Genomic DNA, 19,606 nt, shown 5'->3' with positions numbered 1-19,606 from the left:
GTGGTTAGGTGGTGGATGTGAAGGCAAAAGCACAACCTGGGACCTCATTTCCTTCTCCATGTACCACCATGGACACACCAGATGCCCTGCAGGATGTGACCCTAGATAACGTGGGAAGTCTTGCAGTCGTTCTGCCTGCTGCACCGACTCTGTGCTGAAACCGTTGTGGCTGAGTGTGGTGTGACTTGTAACTTTCCCCTAAGCACTCCTCCATTCCTGGCATTCCCAGAGCTCCCCATTCCTGTGTCCCAAAGCCAATATACCCAGCTACCTCCTCGGCTTGGCCTGAGTGACTCTTTGGCCTTCAGATGGTCTCAGAGAGACCAGCATCTGCCAAAACTGGAAACAAACACGGAACGAATGGCTTCCCAAGAAGCCAACCCCAGCCTTCCTGCTAGACCAGACCTTCACAAGCCCCAGGAATGTAATTCCAACCCCCTGGGAGCTGGATGCCCATTTCCCCCCGGGAAGGAGTCTTGCCCTGCCCCAGGGATGCAACCCCCAGGCTGAGAGCCGACAAACGCTAGCTGGAGCCCACCCAAGAGCAACGAGCTTTCCAAGTCCTTTCCCTTTCTTGGGGGTCTGGTAGTCACATAAACAGGAAAAGCCTGGCCCTCTCCCCCTTCTTCCACAGCTCCTCCCCTTTCCTCCAACGCGCACTAGCGTGATAGAAGCCCCAGCGTTGAGCTCCTTGGCCCCCACGGGATGAGCTGCCAGCTGGCCCCTGACCTCCAGGCTCCGCGTTTCCTGTGGCAGCCGAGGAGGGAGACGAGGCCCCTTCTTCCAGACACTGGGGCTGGGCGTGAAGGGGCCTCTGTGAGCCAGCCCGGCTAGGGAGGAAAGGTCGTGGCAGTCCTTAGCCAGCAACCCAAGGTCCAAGGAGGCAAAGATGCCTGCTGCCCTGGAGAGGTGGAAGCCTCACTGGCACAGGGAGCCTCCAACCAAAATGACAGGGCAAGGGCTGCTCTCCCGCCCTGGCCCTGCAGCCAGCTCTCCAAACCCTTGTTTATCTTCTGGCACTTATTTTTAAAAGCTTTGTGGCCTTCCCTCCTAAAATCAAAGGCAGCCATGCCAGATCAGGGCAGCTGCCCAGGAAGAACCAGAGCGGGAACCTGCAGAAGGGTGCAGCTCCTCCTCCAGCTGACACAGTTCCCCTTGCTGTGACCGGTGCTTTTAACCCTCAGTAAGCTAAGCCCCGTCACAGGAATAGGTGCCATTCTAAGATGAAAAAGATGTGAATAGTTCCTAGGAGGGTGTTACCTCTTTTCCCTGGGGGAGGACTAAGCTAGGACAGTCATCCCCTGCTCCTCCATGTGTCTCCCATGGGTCACCACAGGGAGCAGGACTGAGATCTCTGGACTGGAGTAGGGAGAAGAACCAAGCCTTGCTGCAGGCATTCAGCTTGACAGGCGGATCCCTGACTCCATGGTCCTGGGTCTGTGCTTGGGGTCTGTGCCAACCTTGGGTTTTAAAAGTCCAGGATGCCAGCCAGATGTGATGTCCACTCTTGACAGCCTGGCCAGGGGTGCCAGATGCCCAGGGAGGGCAAGGAGGGGAAGACGGCATCCCGGATGGAAACCTCTGGCATGCCTCTGCGCTGATCTCCATGCTGCCCTGGAATGCGCCCGCCAGCAGCCTGTGGGAAAGTAAAGTCAGCAGAGACCTTGGATGTGTCAGCTCCCCGGCTGAGTAAACAAGAGGAGCCCTGGCAAGTATTCAGCCCCAAGCATCCAAGACCTCGAAAAAAGGGGGTTAGAAACAGGAAGGCTCTTCTGTCCCCTCCTTGCTCAACCTCTCAAAATATCTCCTCACCTCTCCCCTACCTCAGGTGCTAACTCCTCCTCTTACCCCTACCAGGTCTGGAAAAGTATGGGAAGAGACTCTCCCTGAGGCGTTTCCACCACCTGGTTGTCAAATCTAACATCTCAGGAGGAAATGTCCATGGGAGAGAGTGTCAGGAGATGAAAAGGGGGTTCTGGAGAAGAAAGGGGTGGGATAAAAGGTTTTATCACTCACGCATACGCACCGCACACACACCCCCCACACACACTCCCTGCTGTGCACACTCATTCACTCCCCTTGGCCATCTCCCAGACAGGACCCAAGCAGTACCAGCACTGCCCCAGCAAGCACGGTCATGGCCAGAATAGAGAGAGGCCAGGACAGAAAGGCATGCTACAGCTCACAGATAAATACTTCCCTAGGGCCAGCTGGGGACATTCCCACCAGGGGATGCCAGCTCCAGCCTCCCTCCCTGCAGGTTTCACAGGCTCGAGGAGAGGCTGCAAAACAACAGGTTTCCCTGGTGCTGGCTGGAGACATGCTTCTACCGCTCTTCGGGTTGCTGGCATTGCCTCCCTCGTCTCCTCCATGAAGTACACCCACAAGAGACAGTCTCCCATCCCCTCTCTGCCCAGGCACAGGGTCTTGGTTTGGGGTCTGGAGGAGAGGCATGAGCTAGTGAAGGTCCCACCAGTAGACCCCCATCATTTCTTGGGGGGCAAGCTCCCATGACAGTGGCACTGGGAAGCTATGCCCGCCTTCTGGCCACTGTCCCGCATCCCCTATCGCTTCTCGGCAGGCGCAGACTCCCAGAGAATGAGCCATTGTTCCCCAGCCCCGCGGCCTCTTCCTGTCCCCGTAGGGCTGTGAGACAAACAAAAGCGGAGCCTGACGCCATGGGGAAGGAGGCTGGGCCTGCTCCCCTCCTCCAGATCCCGCAGCAACCCCGCAGGCAGGCAGACAGACAGACGGATGCCTGCCTTGGGGGAATGGGCAGGGACACCCCTATTTTTAGCTGCCTCTGCATCCCCAGCCCCTTCCTTCCGTGGGCCAAAAATACACAGGCTGGATGGACAGGCAAAATCATTATGATAAAAGTGTTGTTCAGACCTTGTGTCCTGCGACTCCACTGGCTTTCACCTCTTCCCGTTGACCAAGGCAGGTTCCTCAGGCATGGTCTCCCTTTTCCCCATGGATGACTTATATCTTCATCCCGGCTCTGCATTCCCTATATCCCCCAAACCTCTCTCTACACAATGCACCCTTCCTCAACCCTGCTCAATCGATGCAGGGCATCGATCTGGGCACTGGAACAGGCTTCCCAGGGAGGTGGTTGAGTCACCTTCCCTGGAGGTGTTTAAGGCATGGGTGGGCGAGGCGCTAAGGGGCATGGTTTAGTGTTTGATAGGAACAGTTGGACTCGATGATCCGGTGGGTCTCTTCCAACCTGGTTATTCTATGATTCTATGATGCATCCCCCATTCCCTGACAGTCCCCTCTTCTATGCCAGCCCTGGGGATCTACTCCCTTCTCCTGAGATACTCAGCTCCTCCTTTCCCCAAAGCACCTTCCCCTATCTCCTCATGCAATTCATCTCCAAAGGGCTCTTTGCCCAAAGATGCCCCCCCCCACAGTTTCATGCTCCTCACGCCCATCCCCCTGCATTCTCCCTCCCTACTGCATCCTTCCTACCCTCACTATCTTTCCCTTTCTCTCTTCACCCCAGCAACCTCCATCTCAGACCCGTCCAGCCTGCACAGGCTTTAAACTCCCACAAAAGTGCTCCCCTTGCTTATTCTGCCAAAGGAACATATCTGGCGGAGGGCAAATGGACCTCCAGGTTCCCCTGCACACAGAAATGTTTCTCCAAGCAGCAAATTGGTATCTGAGCACACCCCGGTCCCTCTTGCATCTCCTTAAGGCCTATGATAAGTAACTGGAGAATCAAGTGATTTTTGGAGTAGGTTGTTCTGGGGAGACTTAATGTACATACATGCATATACATATATTTACATCTCCTTTCCCAGTGCCCAGAATCACAGAGGTGTTTTCAGGCCACAGACAGCTGTTCCTGGATTGCTTCTGGTTTATGCAACATCCTTTCTCATGTCCCACCCCATCCCCCCTTTCTTCTTCTCTGCATCAGGCAGAAAGTCAGCAGAGCTTGGTTCAGGTCTGTCCCTCCATCCTCCTTGCCACAACACCCCCTCAATACCCCACATCCCCACCCACAAACAGGACTAGCAGATGAAGAGGAAGACAAGGAGGGTGGGAGGAGGAAGGATAAAAACGTTTGGGAGGAGGTGGGCAGAGAGAGGAAGGCAGTCTGCCAACAAGCCTGGGAACTCATCCCTACCTCCTCCTGGTCTTTGGCAAACCACAAGGCTTTGAGTTCCAGGCCCAGCTCCAGGGGAATAAAGCACCCTCCACAAAAGCAAACTCCACAAGTGGAATGTGGTCAATCCTCTTCCTGTGGCCTCTCTCTGCTCCAGAGGAGGGGAGCTGAAGGAATTGGTGGAAGAAATTAGAAATAGGCTTTTACAGAGGTTGATCCACCCTCTTCTAGCATGAGTGGGTCTAAGGTGGTGCTACTGCCTGCTAAGTGGCACTCACCACAAGCCACCTGTTTCCTTTCCCAGGTGCAGCACAAGGATGCTGGGAACTGCACCAGTCTCATCCCTCTTCCTTGTTACCACAAAGGTTATGAGTACAGAGTGTGGACTCACAGCACAGCCCCCAGAATGAGCTGAGGCTGGCCCAACACATCCCTGGAGGTGCCACTGGTGGAGAAATCATCCTAGTGAACAAACTACAGAACACGAGGGATCCAGTGCCCACAAAGCCAGAACTGTCATCAAACCAGGGATTCACTGGGCAGACACTGGGTGTCTCACGCCTACCTCTCGCCCCAGGGTGTCACCTCCTGCCACCACCCTGTCTTGCTCACCCTAAAACCGGCTCTGCCTCCAGCTCATGCCCAGGGCAGTGATATGCAGGCTGAAGGCAGCACCAAGGGCCATGGGCTGGGAGGAAGGAGGAGGGACCTGGTGGCATCAGGATGATGGGGAGATGGATGAGGCCACACAGGGTTGTGTGGTGGGGCAAGGGTCCCTATGGACCCTATCATGGCAGGGGACTGTACCCCACCCCACTGCTGGCAGTAATTCCCTTACCCATGTGGTATGCACCCTCACAGCCACCAAATGGAGAATGGAAACATCTGGAAGTCACCCACAAATGAGTGGTGCTCCCAGTTAATGAGGAAATATAAGCTGGAAACCCTGGGGAGCAACAGGATATATGCTTCTTGTATGCTGAGCAAGGCACCCCCTTCTCACTGAGCCCCCTCGCCTGCCCTCCTTCCCCAGGAAATTTCTCGAATGCGTCTCTGGTAGTTCTTCTGGAGTCCCATTCATGGAAATTTCCCAGAGAAGGAAGGCAGGCAAACAGAAATGGCAGGGTATAGAAATCCAGTGGTGAGCATCCTGTCCACAAGCTGACATGACCCCGTAACCTTCCCTCAGCTCCCCCCAGGCACTGGGGAAGGGGAGAAGGGGAATCTTTCTTCTCTGTCGGGGAGTCCTGCATCAGCCCCCTTCAGGCATCGGGTCTGCAAGCAGCAGGGCTGCAAAGTGAGATTGAAGGAAGGACTGAACACCTGGAGATGTGGGGCAGAGAACTCAGGTGCCCTCAACTTCCCTGCATCCCTCTCTCCTTCCCCATCTCACTGAGCCACCCATAAGACCTTGGCCCCATGCCGGAGGGATGAGTGCTGGGAAGAAGAGGGGGTACAATTTGTACAGCCCCATCTTTGATGTTAGGGTAATCAAAGCAAATCCTGAGCCAGGAAAACTGTGGGGCCACTTGTCTGCTCCCATGATAAGCCCGATGGCCGGTCTGTCTGTAATGGTGAGACTGGTACTGCTGCCTGAGGCACAGATGGGATGAAAGGTTGGAGTGACTGAAAGTAAATGAGGTACCCAGGCTGGGAGGCATCCAGGCATTAGCTCCTGCCCAGGGCACCATCCAGCCCTGCAGCCACCTCTCATTTATCAGCTGAGGTGGATAAACAGGCTGGGAAGCAGGATTGTATGGATTCACCTTCCAGGCAGCTATAATATGAAAGAAGAGGGTCTTGGGAGGGTGCAGCCCTTGCTAGGGTACAGCCACAGGGACTGTGCCACCTCTGCTCATATCCAGGCAGCCAGCCAGAGGCCAGGATGGGTACAGTGTCCTGGAAGTCTCCAAAGCACTTCAGCCCCAGCCCCAGAAGGGCAAAAGTCAAAACTCAACTGGCATGGCTGCAAGACCACAAGATTTTGGGAAGTGTGCTGAAGAGGGGGGGATTTCCAGCTGCTTTCCTGGAAACAGAGCCTGGAGCATAGAGATGCTTGGAGCAGGGGCAAGGAGGAGGAGGTGATGGAGTGCCGGCTGCCCTGCAAGGAGCAGAGCGTGGCCCCTGTCCCATCTGGAAGAGATTTGTTCTGCATTCCCCAGCGGAGGCGGCTGCCGTCGCCGAGGCTCCACTCCCCACCGCAGTCCCTGCTGCAGGGTATGGTGATGGAAGGGTGAGGGGAAGCCCCTCTGGCTACAGGGGGAGATACCCTGACAGGCCATGCAAAGGGAGGAAAACTCAAAAAAAGGGTGTTTTCCTCCCTTTCCTACCACCCTCATTGTCTTCCTCAGAGTGGGACATTTGGGAAGAGATGCCTACTGTACCTCTGGCAAACAGGAAGGATGCGGCTCGTAATTTTTCCTCCTTTCCTCACTAATGGCACAACTCACCCCACCGCAGATCTGAACTCCCATCTCCCTCCAAGACACAGACCCACTTAGAAGTACTACCAAAAAGCACAGTCCAGGTGTTCTTAATTCCTAAACAGAGAAGACCTCCACAGAAGGCAGAAAGCCCAACCAACCCATTTCACAGAGAAGCCTGAGGCTGAGAACACTGCCACAGTCCTAGTGCTGCTTAGCAAACCTCCAAGCAACAAAAATGCCCCTGCCTGGGCAGCCCAGTATAAGCCACCCGAGCCTCGTGAGAGGCCAGGCTCCATTTTGACATCTCCTCTGCAGACATCTTGTCAACCTTTCAACAAGGGCCTGCTTAACCCTAACAAGTCTCATCTCGTTTTTGCCAGAAGAGACACCACCCTTCTCCTCCTCAGGGCCTAGAATAGGTGCTTGTGCCCAGCCAGGTGCTCCCTGGAAGAGCCACTGAGCCTCACCTGGAGTCCATGAGGGTCACTAGTGGCACTGGTCATACTGTGGCCACCAACTGTTTGCCCCTCATTGGCACTGATAGGGTGTTCTGCCCTGTGACCATCGTGGGACAAAACAACAAAGCACGAAGTCAGAGGAATGTGGTGTCCCATGTGTGGGCAGAAACGCTCCCTGGTACCACCAAAGAGCACCTCCTTGGATTTACCCACTGCCACCCCCTCAGTCTGGTCTGACACTGTGCTGCTGCTATGACACTTGCTCTGACCCCATAACACTTATCCCGACCCCGTAACTACCTGGCACACTCAGCCTTCTGGTGAGGCTGCTATCCTGCTAACACTCAACCCAATGCTACCCACAGGTCCTGGCACAACCTGCACCCCTAGACCCCATTCCTGGTGGGCAGCACTACAATAAGGGCACTGGGGACTTTCCATCCAATGTGGGATGGGATGACCCCATCTGATACGTTTGGTGTCACACATAAACAGAGGGGGCAAACTCCTTTCCATTGCCCTCTGTCCACGCTCTCCTAACCAGGCTACCTAGCGACCTGGGCTTCCCCCTTCCCCCAAATTCATTGAAGCAGGAGTCCGGGAATGGGAGGCAGCCAGAGCTGGAGGACGGGAAATAGCACTGGGGAAGCAGGGGAGGGGGGAAAGTGGCAGAGGAGTTCCTGAAGTTTTCTGTCCTGGATAGTTGGAATAAATCTCATTTTCTCTGGTCTCCCTGACGAGGCGAGGATTGGCTAAGCGGTGCTGCAGCCCGCCCTCCTCCTTCCCACATCCCCTCCCTGCCAGCTTCGCTCCCTCTCTCCCGTGGCATCGGGGCGTCAGCCTGGGAGAGCCAGCCTTGGGGAGACAGCCGTGGGAAAAGGGGGGGCACACCTCCCCTTTCTCCCCCTCCCCTCGCTCCAGGACACAGAGAGAGTAACCCTCGGAGAAAGTTACGGGGGCCCACAGGGAGCATCTCCCAACTTTTCTTCAGGAGGACGGGGAAAAAAAAAATAACTCTCGTTCGGAAGAGGTAAATCCTGAAAGTTTTGATTCCTCAGTTTGTAGAGCTTGGCAGCGGGCGGGGTGGGGGGAATCAGGAGCAGAAGGAAAAGGGTGGAGAGGGTGGTAGGAAAGGGGAGAAGTGGGAGAGGTGACAAGGCAATAGGGGCAGGGAGGATGGCAAAAAAAGAAAGGAAGAAGGCAGGAATGCAACAGGAAGCCGGGAGGAGGGAAAGCGGGAGTGAGGAGAGGGGAGACAGGCCAGGGGGACCAGGAGAGAAATGGGGTAAGGAGGAGGTCCCACGGATGGGTGAAAGCATTAGGTACTGGGTACCCCCGTCCCACATCCTGCTCTGGATACCCCTTGAAGCCCCACAGGCTCTTGGATGCCTCAATTTTGTGGGTTTGGAGGAAGAAAGGGAACTTTTTTGGGCAAGGGGGCAGGAAGAGGATGGCTGGAAACTGCCTGCCTTTGGAGCCCCAGCCTACCTCCACATCCCAGCGTGTCATACAGAGAGATATAAACATATATATATAGCAGCCAGCAGCACAGGAGTCAGACTCAGGCTTGTCCGCCTACTGCCCGGCACTGCTCCAGGGGAGCTGGAAGAGGCCCAACCCAGCCAGCTGAGTCCCTTTTCCCCTTTCCCAAAAGCTTATCTCTGTCAGCTTTCCCCGTCCCAGGACAAAGTGACCCAATGGGGGAGCCTCTGCCTCCCTTCCTCCAGGGAAAGGGAGGTTTTGCGGCAGTTGGGAAGGCTGGGAAACCCTTCCTGGCCGCCCACAGGCATTTCCAGCCACTCTTCCCCCTGTTAAGACCACCCTAAACATCTCCTCGCCCACTTTTGGAGTATGTCTGTTGTGGAGGGCAGGCGGGAGAGGAGGAGGAGGAGGGAAGAGGCTGCTTTCAGCAGCTCCAGCCAACTAGACATCTGGATTCTTCCCCCCCACCCCCCTTTTTGGTTTCCGCTCTTCCCAGCAAGCAGAACAGCTCTGGCCATTCCTGGCGAGTGGAAAACCAGTGGAAACCAACTGAACTCATGGGGGGAAACGGGAGAGGCCAGGCTGGGAGGAGGAGGTGCTGGTGGCTGGTCTTTGAGGGCAAGGGGCTTCCAGGAGGAGGTGAGGTGGGAGTCAGAGAAGGGGAGTTAACAATGGGCTGTGGGCTTGCTGTGCTGGGGGGGCTGGTGAATACAACAGCCTGCGGGATGAAAGCAGCACCCAGACAGACGGCTGGTCAGTTGGAGGGTTCTCATGCCCACTGGAGGAAAGGAGAGTGCACGGGTCACCCTTTGCCCACAGAATCACGAGTTTCCCTGGCATGAATAAGTCTACTTGGGTGGAAAGGAGGGCTCAAAGGGGCACAGCCTTCAGGGCGATGCACCAGGGGCAGAGGGAAGGAGGAAAAAGGGGCAGATTGGAGGGAGAAAAAGCCCAGCAGACCTGCCAGAAACATGTCATCCAGGTAGGGTTGGGCATCAGCTGCCTCCCTCTCTCCTTTCCCAACACCCACTGCCTGCCAGCAGGCAGGGAGAGCCAAGGGCCAGGAGGTGCTGGCTTGTGTCCCCATAGTGGCCAAGGGACAGGGAAGTGGAAACACTTTCCTCCTACTGGCTCCCAGCTCAAAAGTTCTTCAGACAGGGAGCAGGGGGGTGGTCTCCTCCTGCATCTCCCTTTCCCTCACCTCCCAGCCCCATCCCCAGGGTGATGCCAACCTCTGTCTCCTGCAGGAGTCTTCAGGGCAGCTCTGCTGGGGAGGAGGGGAACCCCTGAGAGGGAGTAGGGGGGAACCTGAGGCGGGGGGCACCCCCTCAGATTATCTCTATCTGGTCCAGCATGTGCCCCACATTATGCAGGCAACCACTGCTGAAGGGCACAGACCCCACTTTGGATTTCTCAGTAACTCCAATGCACAGAGGGAGAGGAAAACTTTAGGGCTGTAGCTCACCTATGTCCCTCTCCTGAGGTCACATGCCTTCCTGGGAGACCCAAGGACAGCTCAAAAATAAGGTCACATCTCTTTCCCTGTGGTCCCAAGCCTTCCATTGTGCTGCAGGGACCACCCCAATGGCTTAACTTGCAGCCCAGGATGGCCCTGATCCAGTGTCTATGGGTGGTCTTCTGCCAGAGGAAGGAAATTACTCCCCGGTTGTTCTCTCACTCCAAATCTGACACATGCCTGGCCCATCCTAGCTTCAAGGCACCTCACCTGTGAGCAGGAGGCTGAATTAAGGAGCATGAGCCAAAGAGATGGGGGCCAGCAGGAAGCCACCAGCCACTGCCACCCCAGGAGGCAGCCAATGGTGCTGGGAACCACTGGGGGAGGTTTGTTTTCCCTTCCCCAGGCATTGACCCCTGGCAGATAAGAGGGGCCCGGGTGAGCAAACAAGTCAACGGCAAGGCAAAACCGTGTAGCCAGCCAAGAAAGCAGCTCCATGGCCAGGTCTCCTCTTTGTCAGAGGCTTTGCCTCCCTGGCACCAGCCTACCTGCTCTGAGGTGACATGGGGACAGGCAGGGGAGGCAGGCAGCAGCAGGGAGACAGACATAACCACGCAGTAATGGGGGTCCTGGCATGCAGGGAGTGATGGATGCAAGGCTTCTGCATCACCTCTTGGCATGCTGCCCTGCACAGCCAGCCCTGCTGAAGGGACCCAGCTCCATCCTGTTCCCCAGCCCATGAGCAGGAACTGAGCCCAGGGAAGGACACATCCCCAAGCAGACACTGAGACCTCTAGTGCGCTGAGGTGCCCTGTGCCCCAGATCCTCTCCTTTCCCCATCCTGCTCTCTCCCTCTTGCCACACAAGCTGCTGGGGGAGCTATTGATGTGAGTGTCCTGCCGGCTGACTGGGGAGGTCATTGCCCTGCTGTTGCACACCCAACTGCAGCCTCCCTGCCTGCCCCCTCAGCACCTCTGGGACTCACATGAGTACAAGCACCCTTTCTGCATTCTGCTCGGCCTCGAGTAATCACCTGAATTGCTGTGCCTCAGTTTCCCCTGCCTGCAAAGCATCAGCTTGCCCTGCACGCCCATCTCCCTGCTGCTCCAACGTGTCTGCCCAGCACCCAGCGACCAGCCAGAGAACAACAAACCAACATATAAATATTGCATTTTCCCTCCCTGCCACCCCTCCTTCCCAAGAAGCATTTAGTCCCTTGGCCTCACCCTCTCCCCAAGGGTTCATCTGAATAGCAAAATGAAGGGAGAGGTTTCTTGCCTCGGGAGCCCAGGCAGGGCATCACTGGGAGGAGATGCTGCCTGGGAGGGAAATCCTCAGCCTGCATTTGTGGCACAGGTCTGACAAAGCTGCTTTACAGGCAGAAGAAACTGAGGCACATCAAGGGAAGTCAGAGGGAGAGTATGTGTTTCGAGGGAAAGCCAGGCAAAGGGGACAGCCAGTAGCAACCTCCATACCTTTGCTCATCCACCGCCTTAAACTTCCTCAGACAGTCCCAGGGGTACAGCCTATGTAGTTGGGAAAATCCTCTTGGAGGGCTTCACTGTTCCTCTTGTCTTGTTTAGGTGGACAACGAGGGGACTGAGGTGCTTGCCGTGCCACCACATCCTGAGGTCCTGTTACCTGCTGCCCCATCTCTGACCAGCTCCCTCATGCTCAGTGGCAGCAGAAGACAGAGGATTAAGTCCTAAGCCCACAGCCAGACACAGCTTCCAGTGGCTGCTGCAGCACAGGGGGTGATCCTGGACTTCCCCTGGGAACACCTCCACACCACCACCAGCCTCACCCCTGGGGACATACCCACAACATAGTGCAGGGAAGCAAGGGGACAGGCACCCTTCCCACCCACTGAAAGCCAAGGTGACGTGAGCCGTTCCTCTGAGAGCACTGGAGCAGGAGCAATGGAGAGGCCGGGGATGTGACAGACCACCCTGCTGCTGGAGGCCCAGTGAGGGCTTGGGTTTGTGGCTTTTGCAGAAGTAGGGCTGAGGTGAGGGGTGCAACATGAGTCTGGGGAAGCTGCCAGTGCTCAGCTGGGTGTCCGGATCCCATGGCAAGCGGCGGCTGAAGTCGGAGCTGACACCAGACATGATCAGCCCGCCACTGGGGGACTTTCGGCACACCATGCATGTGGGGCGTGGTGGAGACGTCTTCGGGGACACCTCCTTCCTCAGCAACCATGGCGGGGCTGAAACAGCCAAAGCCAACAACTTCTTCACCCGAACGCTGCGACACGTCCGCCGGACGCAACTGAGGAACCGGGGCAGTGGAGGCCAAGCGAAGGCATCTCCGGCCCCTCCACCCATCTCACCCATCATCAAGAATGCTGTCTCGCTGCCACAGCTCAACGATGGGATGTACGATGGCAGCGGTGGCAGACAGAGCTTGACCAGCAAGTTCTCCTTCAAAAGTGCCTCCAACAGCTTCTCCAAAACACACCAGGTCTATGGTGAGTGAAGTGCGGGGCAGGGGTTGGCACCCAGGCACAGTACATCCTCTGTAGTCCCTCTCCATTGCTCTGTGCCTCAATTCCCCCATTGAGGAACCTTAGGCTTTCAGCAGAGAGAGAATATTTAAGAGTCCCTGTGAGGAAATAACCCTAACCTCACTTTCAACTGCTGTCCTTACTTCTGTGCTTGGAGGGCCTCTTCCCCAGGTACCCCCCAAAGTGGGGCAGGGATGGTTTATCCTCCTCTTCCTCTCCCATAGTCCCAAGCTGCAGCTGGCAGCCCGTGTGGAGCAGTTGTAAAGGGAAGTCCCCGCATCTCTCCCCAGCCCTACGGCTTCCCCAGGAGCAGCCTACCTGAGTAAGCCAAGAGGGTGAAGGGACAGCAAGCCAATGCCCAATGCCATGGGTCCCACGTCAAGGGGACCCATGGCACAGCCTTCCCCACCTCCATGCAGATGCTCCATTCATATCTCTAGTTGCGCCAACCCCTCTATCTGCATGTGCTCCTCAAAGGACTCCATCCTCCTCTTCCCCGTTTTGGCCACATCCCTCCCTACCGGCCAGGGTCCCGGAAGACCTTTGGGGAAGGATTGTAGGATGAACGGGACGGGACAGCTAAGTGGCTCTTCTCCAGCCTCACAGCACCGGGCTGTGGCTCAGCTTTTCCCCGGGCGGGGCGGAGGGGGTCTGGAGCAGGGGGTCTCGGGAAGGGGGTCCTGGGGAGCCTGCAGCCGCCAGGGGAAGCGGCTTGGCTCAGATGGAAGGGCAAGCTGAGGCAATGCTGCCATCTCCTGGTCCCACCTGCCTGGCTCAGCCCCCGCCGGCATCTTACCAAGCACAGAGCCCACCTGGAGACCCTCAGCTGTGACTCTGGGCTTTTGAGATGTCCACACAGACATTGGTCTGTCTTTTACAGGCCAGCACCGCTGACAGGAGTGTGAACTTTTCCAATTCAGTGGCAGCGTCCCTCGTCACCCACAGACATAAGTCAGGTTTCCTCTCACCTAGCCGTGCACTCCCTCATCAGCTGTCTCTTCTGCCTCACAGGGCTGGAGTCAGGGTTTTGCACCATCCCTCGCGTCCCTCGCTTGGAAAAGGCCCAAGAGAATGCCTTCCCAGGAGAAGACGAGTTGAACCGCTCTGACTCCCTGCTCTCCTTTCGCCTGGACCTGGGGCCCTCCCTGATGAGCGAGCTCCTCCAGGTGATGAGCTTCTCTGAAACCAACGGGAACGAGGTAGGGGACGATGGCGCAGACCTCCCAAATGCTGAGGGGACCAAGGACAAGGTCCCTCCAGCATCGGCTGCAGCCCACGGAGAGGACAAGGCAACGTTCGGCTATTGGGACCGTTGCAGGCAGACCAGCCTGTCGGGGGCCAGTTCACTGCCAGGGCTGTCAGTCCATGCCAACGGAGAGGCGCACGCCATCGAGGGTGCTGGAGAGGACCCTGCCTGGGCTTCGGGGCCGGGAACAGTGCCCAGAGGGACACCATGGCAGGGGCACTGGAACGACTGCACCATCGAGGCAGGAGAGTTTGACCGGGCAGCCCAGGTCCTGGCTCGCCATTACGGTGGGACCAGCACCCCGCGGAGCTCAGAGAAGGGCGAGGGTACCCGGCAGGCCCGGACGCAGACCCTGTGGGAGAGCCCCAGCAGCAGCTCCTGGCGGTCACAAGTGACAGGGGAGAGCCTGTCCCCCGAAGCCACTTGGAACCAAGGAGATGAGGAGGAGGAGGCTGAGCTGTCCAGCCTGCAGGAGGGATATGTTGGTGCCAGGAGGATGCGCAGCAATTCCTTTGAGTATGCTGACAAGGAGGAGGACGATGAAGTCAAGGTGTGAACAGCCATCCTTCCCATCATGGCCCCTGCCTTAGGCACCCGTGCCAGAGTCTTCGCCCTCCTCCCTGTCCCCCAGCCTCAGGTGCCATCGGCAGCAGCAGTCCCAGTGGGTGACCTCCTTGACAGGCTGAGGGAACTGGGGGGCAGGAGGAGAGCCAGGGGGGCTCCCCGGGGCTGGGCGAGGCTGCTGCAGAGGGCCAATGAGGACTTTGCATCACAGCACCCGACATCACGGTCCTTCCCCATCTTCGCTGCCATTAGATGCCGAAGGGACATTCCCGTGTGCCAAAGAAACCCTAAACCCCTTGCTACCCCATCCCATTCCCCCCAGGTTCTCTCCCTTACCTCGGCTTGGCCCTGCCAGCATGTCTGAGGATGTGCCCTGTCTTCCCACCAAAGCCCTCAACCACCCTCTGCGCTGGCCCGGATGCCCTCCCAGAGATATTCCCACAGACAGCTCTGGCACATGGAGGATGAGGGTCTCCTCAGCTCCAGCTGATGCCAGACACCCCCATACAGCACATGTATCTACCAGGGGAGGTCAGCTGGGGGCTCAAGGGGCAGACAAACCCCACATAGCTGGGCTGTCTCTTCTCCCTCCCCCTCCAAAAAAAATGTCATAAATTCAGCGTTCAGGAGGTGAGAGCATGTGCATAGATAATTGCAGGGTCCTTTCCATTTGCCTCCTGCCTGCTGAGCGTCGCTTAGGACGGCTCCTTTGCCAACCCCTGCCCCCTCACAGCAATGAGACGAGAAACTTCTTGGCTACCTGGAGGCAGAGGAGTGGTTGTCAGGTCACTGAATTCTGCAGCTTGGGCCCAAAAAAACCCTCCCCTTCCCCCCCAGCTCAGAACAAGGAGACTCTCACTCTGCAGCCACTAGGTCTGTGCCGTATCTTCTCCACCCTCGCTGCCTCTCCCCATTCCCCACGTGTGTGCCTCTCTTTCCAACATGCCCCTTCCCAGGGGGACATGTGAAGGATGGCTGATGCCCCTCGCTGAGTGGCCTTGGGTGGTGTGGCCGCCTTGGAACAAGCTGCCCCCCACGCTGCTCCGCGTGCAAACTGGCCCTCACAGAAGTGCCTTTGTGCCACGGCGTGGAGCTGAGATGCTCGGGGGCTGAGGTCACTGGAGGGACCCTCACAGGACCCCCTTGTTCTTCAGGACAGGAGGGGGTGTTCAGTGGGGAGAGAAGCTGGTCGTGACCGCAGGGCTCTGCTCCCACGCGGCTCACCCACCGCCTGGCTGCTTCTGGCAGAGAGCTCTTCAGAGCAGAATAATGTCTCTGGCATGCATGCGTGTGGTGTGTAGAAGTGCCACTTGCAGTCAGGGCATCAAGGTTATAGGTGAGCCCCCCTCCTCCAGCCTCCCAGGGCGACTGCCTCACACTGGCCAGCAGGAGCAAGCTGGGGCAAGGCAGTAGCTTCCAGGAGTCCTCAGCTCTGGCCACTGGCACCCAGCAGGATCAGCCTTACCACCCCTGCCCGCTCTCGGCAGGGACCCTGGCTCTCAGGGTGAGCTCCTTCTGACACCCACTTCCCAGATCATAACACAAGCTCCAGACCAAAGACCCACATCCATGGAATATTCCTTCTGCCTCCACTCTGTATCCCTTGCACTTACTATTGTCCTTATTAAAGCAGTTTTGATACTAACTTCTCTGGTGTCTCCCCTCACCTGCAGCAACCTTAGTGTGTTCCTTGCTATATCTGCCAGCACCCAGCCACAAAATACCACCCTCTCCCCACTCAGCAGTATTTTCCAGTACTTTTGGGATCCCTGGATTAACTCTTCTGGTACTTTGCCACTCACAGTGGCTAACATACAAAACAATCTCGTATCCACCCTGCCTCGCTTAGCACACAAGGAGGGTGAAAAGCTTCCTCAGCCCAGCAACAACTTATCCGCAGCCTAAAGAACATCAGCACCCTTCCCAAACCTGGCTTGAGTACAGTCCTCCCAGCCCATAACACAACTTCTGCTGAACACTCAAGCAGCAGTAAGTCCCTCAAATTCAGCAAGGAAGCAGAACAGAAGGACAAGGGAGCTGCCACCTTGCCTTGGACCAGGCTGTCTGTATGATGCTCTTTTTTCTCTGCTTTCCTCCCACCTGGCCTAAAGTGCCCTGGTGTGTGCTGTCACACATTGGTCTCGTTTAAGGCTCTTTTTAATTAGAGCAGCAGTATCTGACAATCAGCTCTAATTGCCTGTAGTTTCGTGCAAGGGACACAGACTGAGACATGCTGAGCCACATAAACCAACCCAAACCTTCCCCACTGCCTTCTCCTGCCTCACTTTCGCTGAGTAGGGTTCAGCGTGGAAATGTCAGTGTAAAGGGTAACCCAGATGGAATGTGCCAGTACGTAAGTGAGGTGAGATAAGGGGAAAAGGGAAAGGAGACAACTCCTTATCACTGGCAGGAATGCTGGCTCAGGGGCACACCTGTGTTCCCTTCCCAGTGCCATCCGTTTGCATGGTACCGCTCCTGTGGGAGGGCAAGGCACCCCTTCCTTTTGTCTGCTGGCTGGGAGAGCAGCCAAGAGGAACCCATCAAACCCATGCCCTGAGGTTTCCAAACCTAATATTTAATTATGCACTTTTGTGCCACCAAATGCCACATTTCTCACATCAATGCTTTTGTTCCTCTCCCTCCCAAAAACTCGGGTGCAGGAAGAAATGGTGCATTGTGAAGAGATTACGCAACCATTCCCCAAGCAATCCCCCTCCTCCTGAGCCTCACCTACAGGCTGCTTTGCTCTACCTTCTATCTGTTCAACCCTGCACCCTGTTCAGACCTGGGAAAGCACCTGGTGTTATCTGGGAGGTATTTCCATCTAACAAGGGCTCCATTCCTGTTGGCAGAAAAACCTTGGACTTCAGTAGAGTCTCACACAGAGCCACAGAGTCGGAAATCTCACAGAAGCCAAAGCAGCTGGAGCAAGCAATGTTCCACTGCTTGTGGTTTTATTAGAGCTAGGAAGCGATGCCCATCAGTCCAGCTTGAAGGAGGTGACCCTGAAGCCTCCCTTGATGCTCATGTAGTTGACCTTGTTGTAGCTGTGCCGGTTGGGGAACTCTATTTCATGCCCATCTGGTAGTTTCACTTGGAATTTTTCTGCCAGCATTTCGATGGTGAACTGGGAGAAGAGAAGGGAGGAAGGGCACGAATTGGGAACAAGGAGGAGATGATGAAGTGAGCACCCAGGTGCAAGCTCGACTGTTACTTGTGAGGGTCAGACCTGGTTCCTATAGCCTTAAGCAAGGTGCTAGGGATTGAGCTGAGGGCGATGCAGGAAATAAGCAGTTGATATCAAGGATCTGAGCTGGTATCTACACTGCAACTTGGGGACAGGACCTCTCCTGAGGCTGTTTCAGCTACTCAGATGGTAAACTCAGAGCAGTTAAACCCATGTATGTCTTTATAGACCGCTGGGCTTAAAACTGCTCTGAACAAGGCAGAATAAACCCGACACCTCAATGCCCTCAGTAGCCCATCAAGACCTGGAAAAAGGAGTTTTGCTGATGGACATGCACAAGCAGACAGGAGGAGAATATACCACTGATCACTGCAAATTAAAGACATCATTCCTCAAAGCCATCACCTCACTGCTCCTTCCCCAAGAGCCAGCCATGACTAAGGAAACAAGCTTCCTTGCTTTAGTGTTAGAAAGAGGAATGCTCCTAAATGCAGCCCTGTTAATGTTTCGGGACATCAGATGGGGTGCGACAGCTGCTAGAACAGTATCCTTGGCAGGAGGAGAGGGAGGACAGATTGGCATATGGATCCAGGAGTAGGGAGGACTGAAGAGCTGAGGGAGAGATTTTGGGGCATTATTCCCAATCCTGAGTTGCCTTCAAGGCTATGTTTGCTTAGGAGGGAATTAGGGAGAGAAATCAGGTGGAGAGCAGTAAGATCCTGCTTCTTGGAGACTCCGCTTTACCTACATATGTGCCTCTGGAGTGCTCACCTGCTGAGCAGGTATGAGGGGCAGGAAGCACTTACAAAGCCTGAGACAGATAGTGCTCACACAAAGTTCCCAGAGGAAGCGTTGGGGATTTGAAGGAGGAGTGGAAATAGCAATCAGGACCTAAACCCCAGAGGATGAAGGGCTGCTAGGCAGGAGTAGGAGGCATTGGATAGGACTAGGAGAACTAGGGTACACGAATCTGCTAACCAGGGCCTTCCCCTCACCACATACAACCCACAACCCCATGCCAGCACAGACCCCTCACCTTGACAGTGGAGCCCCTGGAGAAACAGAGGTTGTCATGACGATGCTCTGCCTGCCAGTCTTTGGAGCACCTGGAGTTGCAGACGATGACAGACTCATCAAAGCGGGGATTGAAGTGAAGTGCCAGATCCGAGGAGCTGCAGCCCAGATTGATGCTGAAGCTGTGGGTGAACAGGAGGAAAGTGAGCTGCAGATGCAGGAAAGGGTCTTGGAAGACCTCATATCCAGCTCACAGCTTGGCACCCTATTCCTCCATCAGCGCTGCAGGTACTTGATGCCTCCTGTGTCCTCATTCTGCTCAGGAACCAGGAAAGTTTGTATGGTGGTGGTATAAGGTCTCCCTTAATACTGAGCTGTGCTCACACTTTTAGTACCTTGCAACTTTGGAAAATCACTTCCCTCTGTATCTCATCTTCAGTTCTGGCAAGTCAAGGTGCTTTCTTTGTACTTACCCATTAGTATCACCAGATATCTTGCCCTTGATCTTCAGGGTGTCTCCAGTCTTCATATCCAGGTTGAGAATTTCAAATTTTTCCTAAGGCAGAGAAAAAAAGTCTGCGGAGTTCCTTCAGCCATTCCTCCCCTGCCACCCTAAGTGAGAGGATGCTTCTTGGAGAAAGTTCCCCAGACAGAAGAACGTCTACTGGTTTCAGTTGATGTTCCTCGCACAGCCAAAACACCTTCATGGTGGAGGTCTTGCATGGGCTTCTCACTCAGTGAGGGAAGAGTGGGCTGAGTGAAGCCAGAGAGTGAGAAAAGACATCAGAGGGAGAGAAGATGAAAACAGTCTTGTCCTCAGTAGAAGGAAAGGAGAACATCATGGCAGATGTATAGAGAGGGTTAAAGCAGAGGGGCACAGTGCAGGGTGGGCCTGCAGCCCAAGAAATGCAGGTGGTGAGAGCAGAAGGTGGCTGTGGCTTGCTAGTCCCTCACTAAGCCTTGCTGAGCTGGGGAACCTGGGTGACAAAGTACAGAAGCAACAGCCCTTACAGACATCTTCCCCAGAGGGCAGAGTAACCAGCCAGGAAGCCACCAGCAGTTTAGCTCAGAAATGCTTCACACAGGAGACCTTACATCTCTAGACTTCCTTGTGGCTTACACATTAACAGCATTCTTATCGGCTGCTATTAGG

At 55.8% G+C, this 19,606-nt stretch overlaps 3 protein-coding genes across 3 annotated transcripts in view; 1 reads left to right on the top strand and 2 right to left on the bottom strand.

Moving 5' to 3' along the window:
- The window catches only part of CARD10 (caspase recruitment domain family member 10), a 29,985-nt gene extending 28,363 nt beyond the window's left edge, over nt 1-1,622 (bottom strand). The window contains exon 1 of the mRNA XM_069856431.1: nt 1,261-1,622. The gene's annotated coding sequence lies outside the window, so the exon portion shown is untranslated. The remainder of the gene's footprint in view (nt 1-1,260) is intronic.
- Nucleotides 1,623-11,542: 9,920 nt separating this feature from the next.
- CDC42EP1 (CDC42 effector protein 1) lies at nt 11,543-14,404 on the top strand. The gene is made up of 2 exons (XM_069856472.1): nt 11,543-12,406; nt 13,454-14,404. Exons 1-2 carry the CDS (start codon nt 11,962-11,964, stop codon nt 14,242-14,244), a joined length of 1,236 nt encoding a protein of 411 aa, XP_069712573.1. The 5' UTR covers nt 11,543-11,961; the 3' UTR covers nt 14,245-14,404.
- A 2,796-nt stretch (nt 14,405-17,200) lies between these two features.
- On the bottom strand, nt 17,201-19,606 carry LGALS2 (galectin 2). The gene is made up of 4 exons (XM_069856516.1): nt 19,465-19,606; nt 18,927-19,009; nt 18,476-18,635; nt 17,201-17,379 (listed from the first exon to the last, which is right to left on the bottom strand). Exons 1-4 carry the CDS (start codon nt 19,468-19,470, stop codon nt 17,233-17,235), a joined length of 396 nt encoding a protein of 131 aa, XP_069712617.1. The 5' UTR covers nt 19,471-19,606; the 3' UTR covers nt 17,201-17,232.

The sequence above is a fragment of the Phaenicophaeus curvirostris genome, chromosome 1, assembly GCF_032191515.1.
Source record: "Phaenicophaeus curvirostris isolate KB17595 chromosome 1, BPBGC_Pcur_1.0, whole genome shotgun sequence".
Lineage (NCBI taxonomy): Eukaryota > Metazoa > Chordata > Aves > Cuculiformes > Cuculidae > Phaenicophaeus > Phaenicophaeus curvirostris.
This window is presented reverse-complemented; position numbering and strand designations above follow the sequence as displayed.